The sequence below is a fragment of the Monopterus albus genome, unplaced genomic scaffold, assembly GCF_001952655.1.
Source record: "Monopterus albus unplaced genomic scaffold, M_albus_1.0 scaffold62.1, whole genome shotgun sequence".
NCBI lineage: Eukaryota > Metazoa > Chordata > Actinopteri > Synbranchiformes > Synbranchidae > Monopterus > Monopterus albus.
In genome coordinates, this window is record NW_018127942.1 from 384,537 (window position 1) to 400,112 (window position 15,576).

The following is a 15,576-nucleotide window of genomic DNA, read 5'->3' on the forward strand; positions in this document are numbered from 1 at the left end:
GTGAAGTCCATACTGTCTACCGAAGTGGCTGCGTCTGCGTTAACAACACAATACACTCTTTTTATCAACCCCAATTCTTCACAGGCTTTGTCACCCAGTATTGACTCACATCGCTGATTCACAACAGAGAAGAGTAGATGATACACCTTCCCTTTAACTGTGACCTTTAGCTTGCTGGTGCCTAAACACTCAATAGGTTGTCCATTGTAATCTTTTAGCTCTGAGCGCTTCTTATTTATTTTTGGCTTTGTTTTCATTTCTCTTATATCCGATATGCTTATGAGATTTGCTTTTGCGCCTGTGTCTAGTCTCATAGTAATAATAGAACCATTAATCAGCAGTGGAGCTATCCTTTTGTCCTCTCTGTTTACATGGTTCACTTTTCCTGGCTCTTCCTCACAGTCCACGAGGCCAACAAAGAAAGTGTCATTTAGATCTGTCTCCTCCACCACATTAACAAATTTGCCTTTCTTTCCGTTCTTCCTACCAGAGAAGCATTGTTTGGCAAAGTGGTTCTTTCCATGGCATTGAGAACAGATCTTACCAAACGCCGGGCACTGTCTGGGTTTGTGCTGTGACCCACAACGCTTACAGCTGAACGATGCTCCCTCGGTTTGCTGTGCACGTCGCGTTTGATTGCGATGGTCCCTTTCGCACAACACCACTCCTACTTCTGCCGCTGCTCCGTCACATGTGGGCGCTGACATAGGGGGCACCATATTACTGAAAGTCCTCATGTGCTTATGTGACAATTCGCTCGCCTGGCATATCTTAATGGCTGCTTCCAGTGTCAGGTCCATCTCCCTAAGCAGTCTTTCTCTTAAGGTTTTGTCCTCCACGCCGAACACTATTTGGTCTCTGATCATGGAGTCTTTGAGAGTGCCGAAGTTACAGGACTGCGCCTTCAAGCGCAGCGCCGTCACAAAACTATCATACGGCTCTTGTCGCTGCACCCGCGACCTGAACATGAACCTCTCATATGTCTCGTTCTTCTTCGGAGTACAATGTGCGTCAAATTTAACAAGCACGATGTCAAGGTTTTCTTTATCCTCTGGCGCGTCAAACACGAAAGTGTTGAAGACTTCAATGGCCTGTGGTCCTGCTACAGTTAGCAAAAGTGCTACCTTCCTTGTGTCTGTCTTCGTATCCAGTCCCATAGCTGTGACGATGAAACTAACCACACAGCCATGTCAACCTTAAATTTATGAGGCTTTTAGATAAGGGCGCTCGTAGTCCAAACCCAGTTCCCACGGGCTGTTTGATGAAACTGTCTATTTGAGAAGCCAAGCCCTGAGGTCAGATGCAAGGCAACAGACGGACAGCTAAACTGCAGAAAGCATTCAAACAGCACACACATATACACATCTAGCATTCCCTGCAGGCTGACTAAGTGGTCTTTCTTCCTCTCTGGGGACTCTCTGTCCCTGCTGCTTCACCCCTTTGGCATGTAACCCATACCACCCCTCACCCCTACATGTGTGCATGTGTGCACACACTTCTGTGCAAGTATTTATTTTACACAATTGATTCATATGATTATTAATTTCAATGTCATTTTTATTTATTATTATTATTGAACACTAGGTTTCCATAAAAGGCTTTAAATCTGAACTGTTTTCACCTGTAAACCATCACCAAGTGTTTAGCTACTTCCATATTGATACAAACCCTTGCTATGAGCTACCCATAATGGCTATAAGTAAGCAGCTACAGTAGTTTTCCATTCAGCAAACAGCAAATGTACCACTGAACATTTTCACAGTATAAAGTCTTTCTCTGGCAGCCAGACAGACATTAGGTCAAACTTTGGTTCAGTTTCTTGTCTCTTTGAAGTGCCGTACAGTTAGTGAACCTCTCTCTCTCTGCCCACTCTATCACTGGATATACTGTAGTCCCTAGGGGGTTGCAGTATATTCTGAGTGTTATGCTTGAAAAGAAAGAAGCATAACTCAGTCTCGGCACTGTTAACCTTTTAGAGATGCGCAGCAACAACAAATAAAACAGATACTGGATTAGAACTGTTTACATCAAGTAAGGCTTAAGTGTTGACGGTTATTGCAGTCCCACAGACAAGCACACAGGGCTTGAACCCCAAGCTTAGAGTAACAGATGAGCACTTGCATACAACCAGAATGCACTTGCAACCTGCCAGCCCGTCTTTCATTTATGTAACTGTGAATGTAAAACTATTTATTTGCACCAACAATTACATTTTACAGTACCAGAGCAATGTAAAACAATCAACTTAAAAAACAGCATGACAAGATCATATTACATATTTTTATTGAAGAATAATGTAATCATATATACACTCAGGGAAAAAATTATTTGAACCCCAGCTGATTTTGTAAGTTTGCCCACTAACAAAGAAATGATCAGTCTACAGTTTATCTGAACAGTGAGAGACACAACAATAACAAAAAAATCCAGAAAAATGCATTACAAAAAAAGTTATAAAATAATTTGCATTTTCATGAATGAAATAAGTATTTGATCCCATTGCAAAACGTGCTTTTGTACTTGGTGGCAAAACCTTTGTTGGCAATCACAGAGGTCAGACGTTTCTTGTAGTTGGCCACAAGGTTTGCACACATCTCAGGGGGGATTTTGACCCACTCCTCTTTGCAGATCCTCTCCAAGTCATTAATGTTTTGTGGCTGATGTTTGGCAACTCAAACCTTCAGCTCCCTCCACAGATTTTCTATGGGATTAAGGTCTGGAGACTGACTAGGCCCCCCCATGACCCTACTACCATTGAAATTGTAGATTGATACGGGATCAAATAATTATTTCACTTGGGGCCCAAATAATTTTTTCCCTGAGTGTAGATCACAATAAAACAGAACTCTTTTTAGGATCTGTTTGATCAGGTAGTTTATTCAGCACACAATAGACAGCTCAGCATTAAAAACATCAATCACAGTTTTACAATTAGGCCATACTGTTGTGAGAACAGTGGTGTGAGTGTTACAGTATTTTGCATTAATAGTAACAAGCAGTCACTCAGAAATGGTGAAAACTGTCAATGATCAACCCACACAAGCTGATTAGACCTGTCCTCAGACCCACAGCAGTCACCTTCAGCCTACGACAGGATCTAATCAACTACTGTTAAGTAGGTTAAAACAAACCATAAAACACAACTCCAACTATAGTGCAACCCTTGCCTGCATTGCCCACCATAAAACATTACGTACATTGTTGTGTTTGGTGCCACAGGTGTATTTTTATTTAATAAAAAGGCTCTTCCTTCATGCACATGCAATGTGACACCACTTGAAGTAACAACCAACTCTTCCATTTATTATTTGAAGTGATCGGCTGATAGTGGTCTATAATTTAACATTCTAAATACAAGATCTATGATGTTTATGTACAATACTGCTTGACCTATCATTACAATACAACAATATTAATTTGAATAGAAATGAACTAATAGTATTAATTAATCATAACAAAGCATGGAATATAGTAGATTAAGCAAAGACTTGTTACTTGAAGCAATACATTGGAATAAAGTGAATGTAGTTTAAAGCTAACTTTAGTTTATTTGCTAACAATTTACATAGTGCGCTTCATTCATAGATTAACTGCTGAAACAGTTTTAGCATGTGGGCTCCACCCTGATGAAAGAAAGCAGCTGCAGCAATAAGAGACTAAAGAAACTTGCTGCTTCACTGGACCCAGAAGCATTGTCTGATACTGCATTTGATTTATCATTGGGAGCTGATGGAGCCAAAAGCACTATCACTGAACACAGCAATACTCCAGCTCCCTCTGAAAACAATCTTTAAACGTTCCTATCAAAGTAAATCATAAATCAGACGCAAAGAAGTCAAATAAATCTGATTACAATCAAGCTACCAGCGCTGCCTTTATTTCACACTGTAGGAGAATGCAGTCCTGTCAGGAAGGACTACAATATCTTGAAAAAAATAATGAAAAATGACACAAACCAAAGAAAGACAGTCTCAATCACGCCCCACATGAGAGGGGTTAGAAAAGGGGGTGGCAGAGGAGCGGAGGGGAGGAACTTCATCTCGTGTCCAGGCTGATGACTGAAAATGAGGAGGCCCTCATTTGCGAACAGCCGCCCAGATTATAAGTCCTATTACAACACCAACTACGGCCAACAGTATCACCAGGACGCAAATTTTCTTTCGAGAACTCCGCTGAGGGGAGAAAAAAAACAAATCACAAACTGGTTGTCTAGCAGCAAATAAATACAAGATATCACTTAAACTTTAATGAATAGAGGGACTGTTTGACTCAGGCTTGTGAATATTGACTCACAGCCAAAACAAGGATCAAATCACCATGTGATTCAGCTTTTATTTTCATCCTTGTGCCTCTTTCTGAAAATGCTATTTAAGTAAGAAAGCTAATAACTTGGTGAAACAAAGACGCATTGTAATGACACTCCTCCCCCTTGTTACTTTGTTTTAATCGCTTCCTTTTGTTTTTACACACATCTGTTAATTCTCTTCTCTGTCCCCTATGGTTTACCTGGTATTCCGCAGCCCGTGCTAGCTGCTGTGTGGCACTCTGGACATTTGTGTCTGCATTCTCCACATTAGCTTCTATACTGTCTGTATAACACAGAAAACACACACACAGTTTTACATGTAGCAGGTGAGCAGAAGAGAGAGCACCCATTTTACAACTCTGCATGCTCCTATTTGTCCAGTCTTAACCAGAGCGAGCACACAGGATCTTATAGTATATAATGCCTAAACCCGACCCGAGCCCAACACAGTTGAGTTTGTATGGTGCGTTTCCCCTTATCACTAAACGAAGCGGACATTTGAGGGCTCCAGCCGTCTACCCTAAAGTGTGACCTATGTTACTGAACCCAACAAGGCCGGAACCTTCAAGTACTGATGGGTCCCGTTGGGCTCAGTAAGGGTATCCACCTTCTAGTGTAATCACGGATGCAAAGTTTTTAACAGTGCATTTTAGTTTGTTTTACGAGATGCTGTGTCCAGGAGGAGAAAAGATATATTTATACATCAGAAACATACTTTTCAAATTCCATAAATAAACATTTCTAGCAACTTAAAATTAGCCCAGCCCTACATTATTAGACAGGTTCCAAAGAAAGGCAGAGTGAAGGCCAGACTGTTGACAAAGGAGCAATAGACAGGTAATAAACAATATGTGTCCATTGGACTGCTGACAAAGGAGCAACAGACAGGTAATAAACAATATGTGTCCATGACTGATACTCACCTATCATATCTCCCTGCTCATGTACCATCACCCCCAGGTCCTTGAAGATGTCATTGATATCTGTGATGTCAGACTACAAGAAGGAACATAAAGAGAAAATGTAAATGTATGTGGCAAAGGGCACTTGAGGTGTCACCGACATACATGACTTCCTGGGTATCCAGCTACAGGATTATGCAGCAGTGCTAGTGCAGGCATTTGATTCTTCTTTTTACCTCCAGCTGTCTGATGGCTGACTCTCTCTCCTCGATCAGCCTAAGGTCGTCTTCAGTGATGGCCTCAGTCTGATCCTGCAGCTGGGAATCACTGCAGGAACAAATGCAGATGCAATTAGAAACATTAAAATCATAATCACTATAATTATGATAATAGAAAGGATAATACTATTCAGTAGACTGACCCTGAAAAGGGAGACACATTCGCAAAGCTGTCCTCAGACTGGCTGACCTGTTAAAGAAAATTCAGCGGTTTGAATACACAGACTTTTGGATTTAATGATACAAATAAGCAGCAGAAGAGATTATTTACTGTGATTATGGGTAATGATTCATTAGGTACAGGGTGATATACAGTAGTACTTGTGCCTATGACCGGAATGCCTCATTAAACATCATCTGATTCAGTATCTGCTGTACAGTCTGTTGCCAGAAACATATGCATAGTGACACAGAGCAAATAGAACCCGCAGCTTTTTTCTCCCAGCCAAGATGCAGTAGGTTCCTTACTAGGGGTGGCACGATACCACTTTTCCATGTCCGATACCGATACCGATACCCCAATTTTGAGTATCTGCCGATACCGATCCAAAATGATATTTTTCCCCTCTGTTAAACAATTGCTTAGTAACACATTTGTCAAATATTCTACTCTCCTAAAGGAAGAAATACATCGCCCACAACCATGAGTTGTGCAACACTGCTGCTTAATTTTTATTTCAATTCTTCAAACAGAGAACTTTTAGCAGCACTTTTGACTAGTCAGCACAATTCAAACATTCAAGTAAAATTTTAGGTGCACCTTTGTGTAAACGTTTGTTATTCTCTAAATACTTAGGTTTGAAAGAATAATAATTCCAGCATCAAACACTGGATATAACCATAACTTAAATAACAATAACTTAACATTAAATGTAATAGAATCTCCATAATTGGACAGTAAAACACAGTAACCTAGTCTGGTATTGAACTGTAAGACCAGTACGAACATTTGAAACATCAAGTAAAATATTTGAATATTTATTCAAGTTTTTCAGTACCTGCCTGGCCATGAAAACTGTCACAAAAACCAGTGCCTCATGTTTTCACTGTCCTTGTTTAACTTAAGTGTGTAACTTCACTTTAACATGAGGGGCAAATTCTTTTTTAGAAAGATTAGCATTTCAGCCTTCTCAGCTGTCAGGCTGCTCCTCCGTTCATCAATAATAATGGAGGCAGAGCTGAAAAGTCTTTCACTCTCCACACTTGTTGAAGGTGCACAGAGAAATCTAGCGACCATAACTGCCAGGTTGGGCAGCCTAGGTTGGTTGACTTTCCAGTACAGCAGTGGATCGTCTGAACGCTGAATAGTTGGCTCAGTGAGGTAGGTTTGGATTTCAGCGTGAGCATTAGTGTTGGTCAACTGAGAAGCAGGTTCTATCTCGCTTTACAACACGTCGCTCATGTCTCGTAAAGCAGTCATATGATAGTTTAAAACAAATTCTCCGTAGTGTATCGGATCGGATTATATGCCCCTCTCTTTGCAATATCCGATCCACAGATTTTGGCCAATATCGGACTAATATCGATACTTAATATCGGATCGGCTCACCCCTATTCCTTACTAACCATTTAAAGCAGTAAGAACCTGTTCCTGCTTATCAGTATGAACAGAGCAGATACAGACACTTTTCTGTGCAGTGAAATAAGCGGTGAGGGAACAGAGTTGCCAAGCAGGCAGGCTCTCCTGAGGGAGGAAGTGATTAAAACAGCCGGAATTAAAAGTGCACTATCAGAAGTGGGAGGTTTTTGTGAAACTTTGCCTCTAAATTCTCAGTTATGCCAAACCATCTGATGCATTTCCTTTTGTATGCACCTGGACTCAGCTGAGACTGGATGTGCACTATCCCACCCTCTGTACTATGGTCTGACCTTTCACCATTTATCTGTGTTTAAGATGTTTCATTAGTGTAGTGATGTTTATTTTAATGTTTTTATAAACTCAGCTTTGGTGGCTATGTCTGCACATTAGGCTGTCTTAACCGCTGATATTAACAGCTTCTTCTTTAAGTCTGCTTACTTATATAAAGCCACAATATCTTTATTGAGTTAAGCGGAAAAGTCACTTTTGACTGACAAAAAATAAAGCAAAATAAAAAATAAAAAGTTGACTAAAGATTACTCACTATAGATAATTGGTAACCAACTAATCAGTGATTTAATCACTGTCTACACTGTTGGCCTTGTGACCTTGCAGGGCCAGCAGGTTACTCACCGACACCCTGGAGCTGGCTCTGACCTTAGCCACAAACTCTCTCTCTTTGTCGGCTGCCTGTCGCTGGATCTTTTGGAAGCTGTTTAGGGCGGCGGAGAAGTCATTCAGCAGGCGATCTTTCTGTAATTTTCTCTGCCGCTGAACGACACACAGAACAGATATTACCAGAGAACCACAAAAGTTAACTGCTTCATTTAATTAGTCTACTATAGTGCCATATCTATATTATCAACCAGGGAAATTATGATTTTAACTAGGGCAGTTAACTTTTGTAGGAGTTCAGTACCTGATCAGGGCCAACAGGAAGTGCACTGAATGCCTTGATCAGCCGGTCAGTCTCCTTCGCAAGATGGTTGCCTTGCTGCTGTTTCTGTTGTCTGGTGATGAAACAATTACATCATGCAGGAAAAATCTTTCATTTCATCATAGAAAGACTGGATAGACTTTACTGTAAGAGAGTTTACCGTGGAGACACGAGCAGATTATGAAACAATGGGCCACCGGGCACAGACATACAACAGGCTCCTACACTTCTAGGAGCAAGACTCAAAAACTGAGCAACCCTGTGATTTGCACTCAGTTTGTGTCTTCTTCTCATTGTTTTGTGCCCATTTTTAGATGTTCCATGTCTCTTTTGATCATTTAGCATATTTTTGTAGCTGTTTTTGGAGTCATTTGTCTCTTTTTATTCATATTATGCCTCTCTTAATGGTAAATGTTTTGCATCTTTGTTTGTGGCTTTTTGAAATAGTTTTGTAGTCATTTTATTGACTTTCCCCAAAAAAAAAAGTCCCTTCACAGTCCTCTGACCCAGGGGTCCCCTGACCTCCTGGGCCCGGGTCTAGTAGGCCCGTTGACTAAGTAACACTGGATTCTTTTTTCAGTAGCATTCTTATCAGGTTCCTTCAGCAACATATATTCCACCTACATTTGTACCATTTATCATAACACACCATTTGTGCAAACCCACAACTCGGCCCCTAACACTCACAGTGTCTGTCGCAGGTGGCTGCTGTCCTGCTCCGTTCCCAGCAGAGACACTGTCCTCTGCAGCTCAGAGGCTGGGGAGGAAGAAAGAATGCAGACACTGTTAACCCGTACTGAAGTATCTCCATGTGACTACCGCAGTTCACATACTGGAGTCAGTGAAGTGGGTGTAATCTGAATGTTGATGATAATGGCTTCTTCTATGTGTGCAGTGTGTGTACAGTATTACTCAGCAGCGTAAGCTTCTGGATGTTGGAGCTGATGTTATGAACCAAAGCATTGGGTTCCCCTGGAATCCCAGCCTGGTAGGCCATGATGAACAGCTGTAAAGATGCACAACAAACACAGCCTGTCACTTCAGTTGTAAAGTGGCACACTGAGACGTCATTACCATACCAATCACAGCTATTTCAGCGTTTTAGTGACTGACGTGAAAATACCTTGGGCACCTCGCATAAATCCATCTGGTTAGTTGACCTGAACAGTTTTTCCTACTGCTTATATGGAGACAATTTACAGACAAGTTAACTGCTTATATGGAGACAATTTACAGACACAAATGCTAAACCTATGCATTACTGTTGAACATCTCATTCTCAAAAGCATAGGCATTAATATGCTAGTTGTTGTTCCAGTTCATCCCATTCTTTATACACATCTAAAAACTATTGTCTAAAACAGTGATTCCCAACCGAGGATACTTGTAGCACCAGGAGCTTTGCCGTTGTACATGAAAAGATAGGGGACAGTAAACAGTTGAAATGAAAAGTACCGGTCAAAAATTTGAAATATTACTTACAATTAGTGTAAAAACTCTCAAAATAATTTGATAAAAGCAATACATTAGGTAGGGAAAAGGGGGTGGTCCAAACCATTAACACATACATCTGGCCATGTAACTGAAAGGTTAACCACTAAAGGTCAGTCAGACACAATGAAACAAGCAACACGGGCATTTATAATAGGTGGTGGAACAATTTTGATGAAATTGCTCTCATTTATAAAATACAGCCTGAAATTGAACATGGGGTGGATCAGGAATGTGGAGTCACGCAAACTTCCTGTGCTATTGACTCAAGAGGACTGAGACTATATGGCCACTATGCAAATAACCATTCGCTGAGAAATTCTCAAACCCAAGCCTCTTACAGGAGCGTAGAATACCGATCATTTCTATTTAAGATAAACTTGTAAACTGAATCCTGCTCCCCCTCTTTAACTAGTTGCGTCCTCCCTGTCTGCGCGCACCGTAGCGTCTGTTTACAGCCCCGCAAAAACCCACGCAACGCGGAAATCACGGGAGTTCACACACTGTGACAAGAGGGGCGCAGAAACGACGGGCAGACTTGTGTCCGTCGGGGTTAAAGCTGATGTATGTGACATTTATCCCACGTTTTACTCGAACGCACAGAAGTCCTTAATATTACGACCACAGCCGCTGAAACAATGTGAAGAATTTTCTCTGTTGTTTCCCGAAGAACAAATAATTTCTTTAACTTCATTTCTAACTAAACTGGACGCATGTTTATCGTGCTAACGTGTAGCTAAATACTCTGAATCATTCCTTAAAATGCAGCTTTGTGTAAAAGTTTAGTTTTACCTTTGTTGTGACTCGAGCTGTGGTTTGTTTCCTGGTTTTTCTACCACTCCCCGTCACATGATGCCAGAAGCACCGCAGGAAGGAGTCATTGGTAGAAGTAATAGGACATGGAAACGATCATATGAGTCATGAGAAATAGGTGAAAAGCAAATATTTATGGCTAGAAGTGTAAGTATGTGCTCCTATATGTTTAAAAACGAACAAAAATGTGTTTATCTAATCGATGTTTTGCATCATTATGTTCAATCACGTGAATGTGGGCCCTATACTTCCCTTTTTATGCTCTTGTCAAATGTCTTTATATTCCTGCTTATAAAATAACGGTCTCAGGACATCAGTGGTTCAATTTCACAAAGAATACAGGTCACACTATGAAAGTTCTTTTTAACACAATGTTTTGTCCAGAGTCCGGTCTCCTGATGCATCCCTACAGAAAGATCCTCAGCATTTCTCACTAAATGTCCAGTTACAGGTACATTTAAGAAGTGGAACACCACAAACTTGGGTTAAAATAAGTTCTGTAGTGGTTAATTTCATAATGCTGTTCACCTCCCTCCATCCAAGAAATGTCTCTGAAGGAAAAACTGTGGAATTTAAATAAGATGTGTTTAGAAACGACACATCTGGATTACTGCAAATTATTCTGTACATGTACTTGAATATTTCCACTGAATGTTTTACACTTCTACTCCTCTACAATTCAGAGGGAAGTATTATATGTTTTCCTCTCCTACATTTAGTTGAATGTACTGTGGATTTCACATTCCCAATAAAACACATTCATATTAAGCAGCAACATTAAATGTGATGTGCACAATAATAAATCAGTAAATATAATAAAATAATATGATATAAAAATATGTGAAATGTGCCATTCTGCATAATGAATACTTTTACCTTTAGTAATTTAAGTATGTCTTGATGCTAGTACTTTTGTATTTTTACTTAAGTAGCATTTTGAGTGCAGGACTTTGACTTGTAACAATGTTTTTTACACTGTTATATTGCTACTTTTACTTAAGTAAAGCATCTGAGTACTTCTTCTACCACTGCATACAGACATTAAATTACAGCACATGTTGGAAAAAGTAACAGAGACATGTTGAACGTGAGTGCTCCAATATGTGTCATTTAGGTAACATATCTATGATTGTACTGGACATCAGGACACGGTGTTTGCACATCCAGGTTCAGACAGGGTAACCACACAACTACTATAACAGATTCCAGCTGCCCCTGATCCAGTCATTCGATTACATCTATTCGGTAGTTTGCAGATCCAAAAACCTCACGGACTCATAACTGGGCTGTGCCTTCAGTTGGGGACTGGTGAAAGAAAATTAAAATCAAACTGTATACAAAAACAAAACCATGCAGGCAGTAAGAGGACTGGTGTACATCAGCTTGTAGATACAGTATATACATTGTCTCAATCGATTGGCCTTCTGTTTTCTAACTGATAAAACTCACATGGAGCACATGTGACTGTGAGTAAGTGCTCACCCTGCCCTGGGTTTTCAGGTACACACTGAGGGTCATATCGTGTGAAATCTTGATCTATTGAACTCTGGGGACCTAAAGCTCTGCTCAGATGATTACAGGTGGCTTCACCTCTATTGACTGACAGGCTATAGCCCTTATCCTCTTATTAGTCTGTATGCAGAACAGTTCACAAAGTTTTTGAGACTTTGTGCTGTAGAGGTTCAAGTGACTTAATCAGTTCAAAAGATTATTCAATCCGATTTAACTTAATATCACCATGAACAGCATCATAGACTCACCTGTTTCTTGAGTTCAAACTACATAGAGTTCTCTGGTTCTGTGTGTAGATGATGTTTATGTGATAGACTGAATTTCTGTCCTGTATGTATGCACATTCTCTTATCTATCTGTCACTGAGGGTCCACTGAAGTGCTCATCACGTGGGCTCAGTGCATTTTTGTGTACACTGCAGGTTACATAAGCCTCGTTTTAGTGGGACAGCTCATTCCAGAGTTACAACACTCTTGACTCCATTCTTCTCCCAGTTCCTCAGTCATGCTGCATCCGACAGTCCTTGGATGCCTCCTCCTGGCAGGTACAGTGTCTCTAGGCAGCACTGCTGAAATTCTAGAAAATGGATTACCTATCCTGTGGGCGCAAACGGCCAGCCAAGTAAGTGACCTGCCGATACAGAATGGCATCCTGACTCCCAACCCCTGGAACTTTCTGCACCGCATGAGTCTCTACCGGCTAGTGATAGTTGCTACAGACCCTTTTAAGGGATCTCTGGGGACAAATACCACAGACAGTCCTCTGTGGGGACTGGCACTGCAGCTTGGATGGATGCTAACTTCAGGTAAGATGAAAATTATTATCTTTTTACATCATTAAAATACAATAATACTTTCATACATGGTCAAGAAAGAAAAAGGACTTCACTTTGGCATTTCTAAAATGACAGACTGTGCAAAAATGGACAGGAAGTACCAATGACCTTTCCCCCGCTGAATGAATAAATAGCTAGTTTGCACTGCCTCTAGCAGTATTTCTGAACATGCTTAACCTTTGTAGCCCCAAAATAAGTAAGCAAGTATCATAACATCTTCAGCTACCAAAGAGTTTGGACACAAATCAATGACATTATGTGTCTTGTTTCGGTAGGGCGTCTTGCTGACCCAACCGGTGCTACAACCTGCGGCCTGCAAACAGGAGATACTAGTTGCATTTCTACTCAGAGCTGGTGGGGCTGTAAGTATGACGAACACAAACCTCCTCAGAGGACATTACATTGACTCTTTACCCTAAAATGTAATGATTAATGCTATAGGGACTTTCTTTTTCTGTTCAAAAGAAAGGCATGTCCTCACAATGTAAACAGATTTATATTCCCACAACATACAGTATTGTACAAGTACACACACAGAGGACACATGCTACGCCTTCATTTCTCTCTAGGTATCAACTACTTTGTCTCTGCACTGCCATTCTTATCTGGGGCACAGCAGGGCTTCATGGGACCAGAGGTTCAGGTACGTGCATCAGAGTGAGACAGTTAAAACAGAGTAAAAGCTGCATTTATGCAACATTTTTGCCTGCTACTGTGTCTTCACATAGCTTTGAATAGTTCTGGCTTCAATGATGATGAAGAGAATTCTAACAATGACTGTTATACTGTATTATTAGGTCCAGATGCAAGTGCCTGCAGATGCAGAGGACCTTTGCACCACCTATGCAAACTGTACAGCTCTTTACCCTGACGCCATGTCTAAGTGGAATGCCTTTTTTCAGGTATTTGACATAAACACACATACACATGCACACTCGTACTTCTATCTTTTTAAGGACACCCGCACTCAGCCTTAACCATCCGAACTAAATTAGACTAAAGCTAAATTTACTCCTTAATGTTCTGTGTGTCTTTAAAGGGTCTGAAGGCTGCAATGGAGTCTCCTCTGCCTGACAATGAGAAGAAAGACTATCTCCTGGGTCTGTACTGGACAGCTCAAATGGCTTCAATTTATGCCTCTGCAGCATGTAACGCCAGGTAATCTATCTATCTATCTATACATACAACAGGTTGAGGTTATGTGCTGGACTACTGTGTGGCAAGTCGCAGTCACTACAGTCTCCCCTGGTTGGTTGGCAACCTCACAGTGATGACAAGAGTCCAGGACAGAGCCAGACTAACTGGCTGTATTCAGTATACAAACATGTCATCGAACCCTCAGCAAGAAAGTGAACAAACCTGTTTCCAAAACTGTCAAAATATTTTTAAACCTCTGCCATCTCAGCCTCTTCTTCTGTCCTCCCCTCTCCTTCAGGCAGAGCCACTACTCTTCTGCAGAGGTGTCATTTGCTAACAACTGGCTGCACTCAGCAGAGTATGTATCAGCAGTACGTTTCCATTCCAGTTTGGAAAAATCTGTGCTGTTCTTATCCCCCCTGCCGAGTCGAGTTTTACAGGTACATACATATAACCAGCCATTCATTTAAAAAAATCACATTTTTACAACCTATATATATACAGAATTAAGGTTTTTCCTTTCTGTTTTATTTGTATGTCTAGGATGCACCTAATACTGCTGATCTGAGTCAGGAGGAGACCCACACACTGTATATCTTCTCCTGGATGAACAGCATCGATACTCTACTGGGTAGGGCAGACACACACCCACAAATATTATGATGGCTTTTTTAAATTAGTAAGCTTTTAGGGATGAGCAGGATCATGTCATCTACCAGGTGGGACGCTGATACGTGCTTGGAGAAGTGCCATGTGTTCGGTGGACGCAAGAGAGAAAGGCAGAGAGATGTTGGAGCAGCTAGTACTGAATCCCAGCTTCCCCACAAGTACTGTCTTTTCCCTCATTACTATGACCTGCTGAGACAACGCATGCACAAACAGCAAGAGAGAGAGAGAGAGAGAGAGAGAGATAACAATTCTAATGGTATTCATGTTCTCATCTGAAAGTTAAAGTGAATAAAAGAGAATTGTGTAACTCAGAGGGAGATTTTAACTTCTGTAATGAATCTGATTTTAACAAATACAATTTATGAAATATATTTTTCATAATTATAAAAAAAGCCTTTCTGTGTGGAGTTTGCATGTTCTCTCTGTGCCTACGTGGGTTCTCTCCAGGTACTCTGGCTTCCTCCTCCAGTCCAAAGACATGCAGCTTCGGTTTATTGGAGACTCTAAATTGCCCATAGGAGTAAATGTGGGACTGTGTGTGGCTGTTTGTCACACTCTCGGGCACAGTTTGGGTTCAGACAGATATATGCAGCCCAATCCATGGGCCTACAAAGTAGACTGCAAAATAATGTGCCCAGTCAATCAGAGTCCTATTCCAGTCCAATAGTACTCTCTAGTGGTGATATGATGTAAATACTAACCTATCATGTAACTTAGATAAGTGATGTTATCGATATTTGAAATAATACCTACAATAAACATTTCTTCTCAGAAAGTGGTGAGAAGCATTTGGGCCCACATTAGCTGAACACAAGTTAATACTGGAAGTCTTTCACATGCTTGTGACCTGCAAGTCTATACTACATCCCTGTTGAAGCCATTGGAATGAGCATGTTGCCAGACAGAGAAAGACACCCATATATGTTTGGGGAAAATGAAAAGGAAATCATCTGTGCATTCAATTATAACCGATTCATATCAGACACAGACATCTTGGCCAGAGCCATATAAACACTTCCAGGTAATGGATGATCAAGAAGGAACAAAAACACTTGAAAGGGCTTTTCTTGTATGTATAAACTATTTTAAATGCAAAACCAGAGACATGTGGGCTGAA

At 40.8% G+C, this 15,576-nt stretch overlaps 2 protein-coding genes across 4 annotated transcripts; one reads left to right on the forward strand and one right to left on the reverse strand.

Moving 5' to 3' along the window:
* Nucleotides 1-2,857: 2,857 nt before the first annotated feature.
* stx7l (syntaxin 7-like) lies at nt 2,858-10,388 on the reverse strand. Its single transcript, XM_020603824.1, has 10 exons — nt 10,286-10,388; nt 8,915-9,008; nt 8,690-8,759; nt 7,985-8,075; nt 7,699-7,836; nt 5,630-5,676; nt 5,445-5,535; nt 5,230-5,302; nt 4,507-4,589; nt 2,858-4,172 (listed from the first exon to the last, which is right to left on the reverse strand). Exons 2-10 carry the CDS (start codon nt 8,997-8,999, stop codon nt 4,077-4,079), a joined length of 774 nt encoding a protein of 257 aa, XP_020459480.1. The 5' UTR covers nt 9,000-9,008; nt 10,286-10,388; the 3' UTR covers nt 2,858-4,076.
* Nucleotides 10,376-14,767, forward strand: leg1.1 (liver-enriched gene 1, tandem duplicate 1). 3 transcript variants are annotated; one of them, XM_020603821.1, is made up of 10 exons: nt 10,416-10,453; nt 10,691-10,757; nt 12,313-12,623; nt 12,929-13,015; nt 13,223-13,296; nt 13,451-13,555; nt 13,693-13,811; nt 14,089-14,230; nt 14,334-14,421; nt 14,510-14,767. In XM_020603821.1, the coding sequence occupies exons 2-10, from the start codon at nt 10,744-10,746 to the stop codon at nt 14,650-14,652; spliced, it is 1,083 nt and encodes a 360-aa protein (XP_020459477.1). In that variant the 5' UTR covers nt 10,416-10,453; nt 10,691-10,743; the 3' UTR covers nt 14,653-14,767. The 3 variants fall into 3 exon arrangements, with proteins under 3 accessions (XP_020459479.1, XP_020459478.1, XP_020459477.1); XM_020603823.1 differs by lacking the exon at nt 10,691-10,757 and having other exon boundaries at nt 10,376-10,453; XM_020603822.1 differs by lacking the exon at nt 10,691-10,757 and having other exon boundaries at nt 10,383-10,424.
* Nucleotides 14,768-15,576: the final 809 nt, after the last annotated feature.

Excerpts from the sequence above, each read along its gene's own strand:
- stx7l (XM_020603824.1), bottom strand. The coding sequence starts at position 8,999 with ATGGCCTACCAGGCTGGGATTCCAGGGGAACCCAATGCTTTGGTTCAT. Across the intron at positions 8,760-8,914 it reads CCAGAAGCTTACGCTGCTGA|CCTCTGAGCTGCAGAGGACA; the intron begins GTAATACTGTAC and ends CTTCCTCCCCAG. Across the intron at positions 4,590-5,229 it reads TGAGCAGGGAGATATGATAG|ACAGTATAGAAGCTAATGTG; the intron begins GTGAGTATCAGT and ends TGTGTTATACAG.
- leg1.1 (XM_020603821.1), top strand. Across the intron at positions 13,556-13,692 it reads AGTGGAATGCCTTTTTTCAG|GGTCTGAAGGCTGCAATGGA; the intron begins GTATTTGACATA and ends GTGTCTTTAAAG. Across the intron at positions 14,231-14,333 it reads TGCCGAGTCGAGTTTTACAG|GATGCACCTAATACTGCTGA; the intron begins GTACATACATAT and ends TTGTATGTCTAG.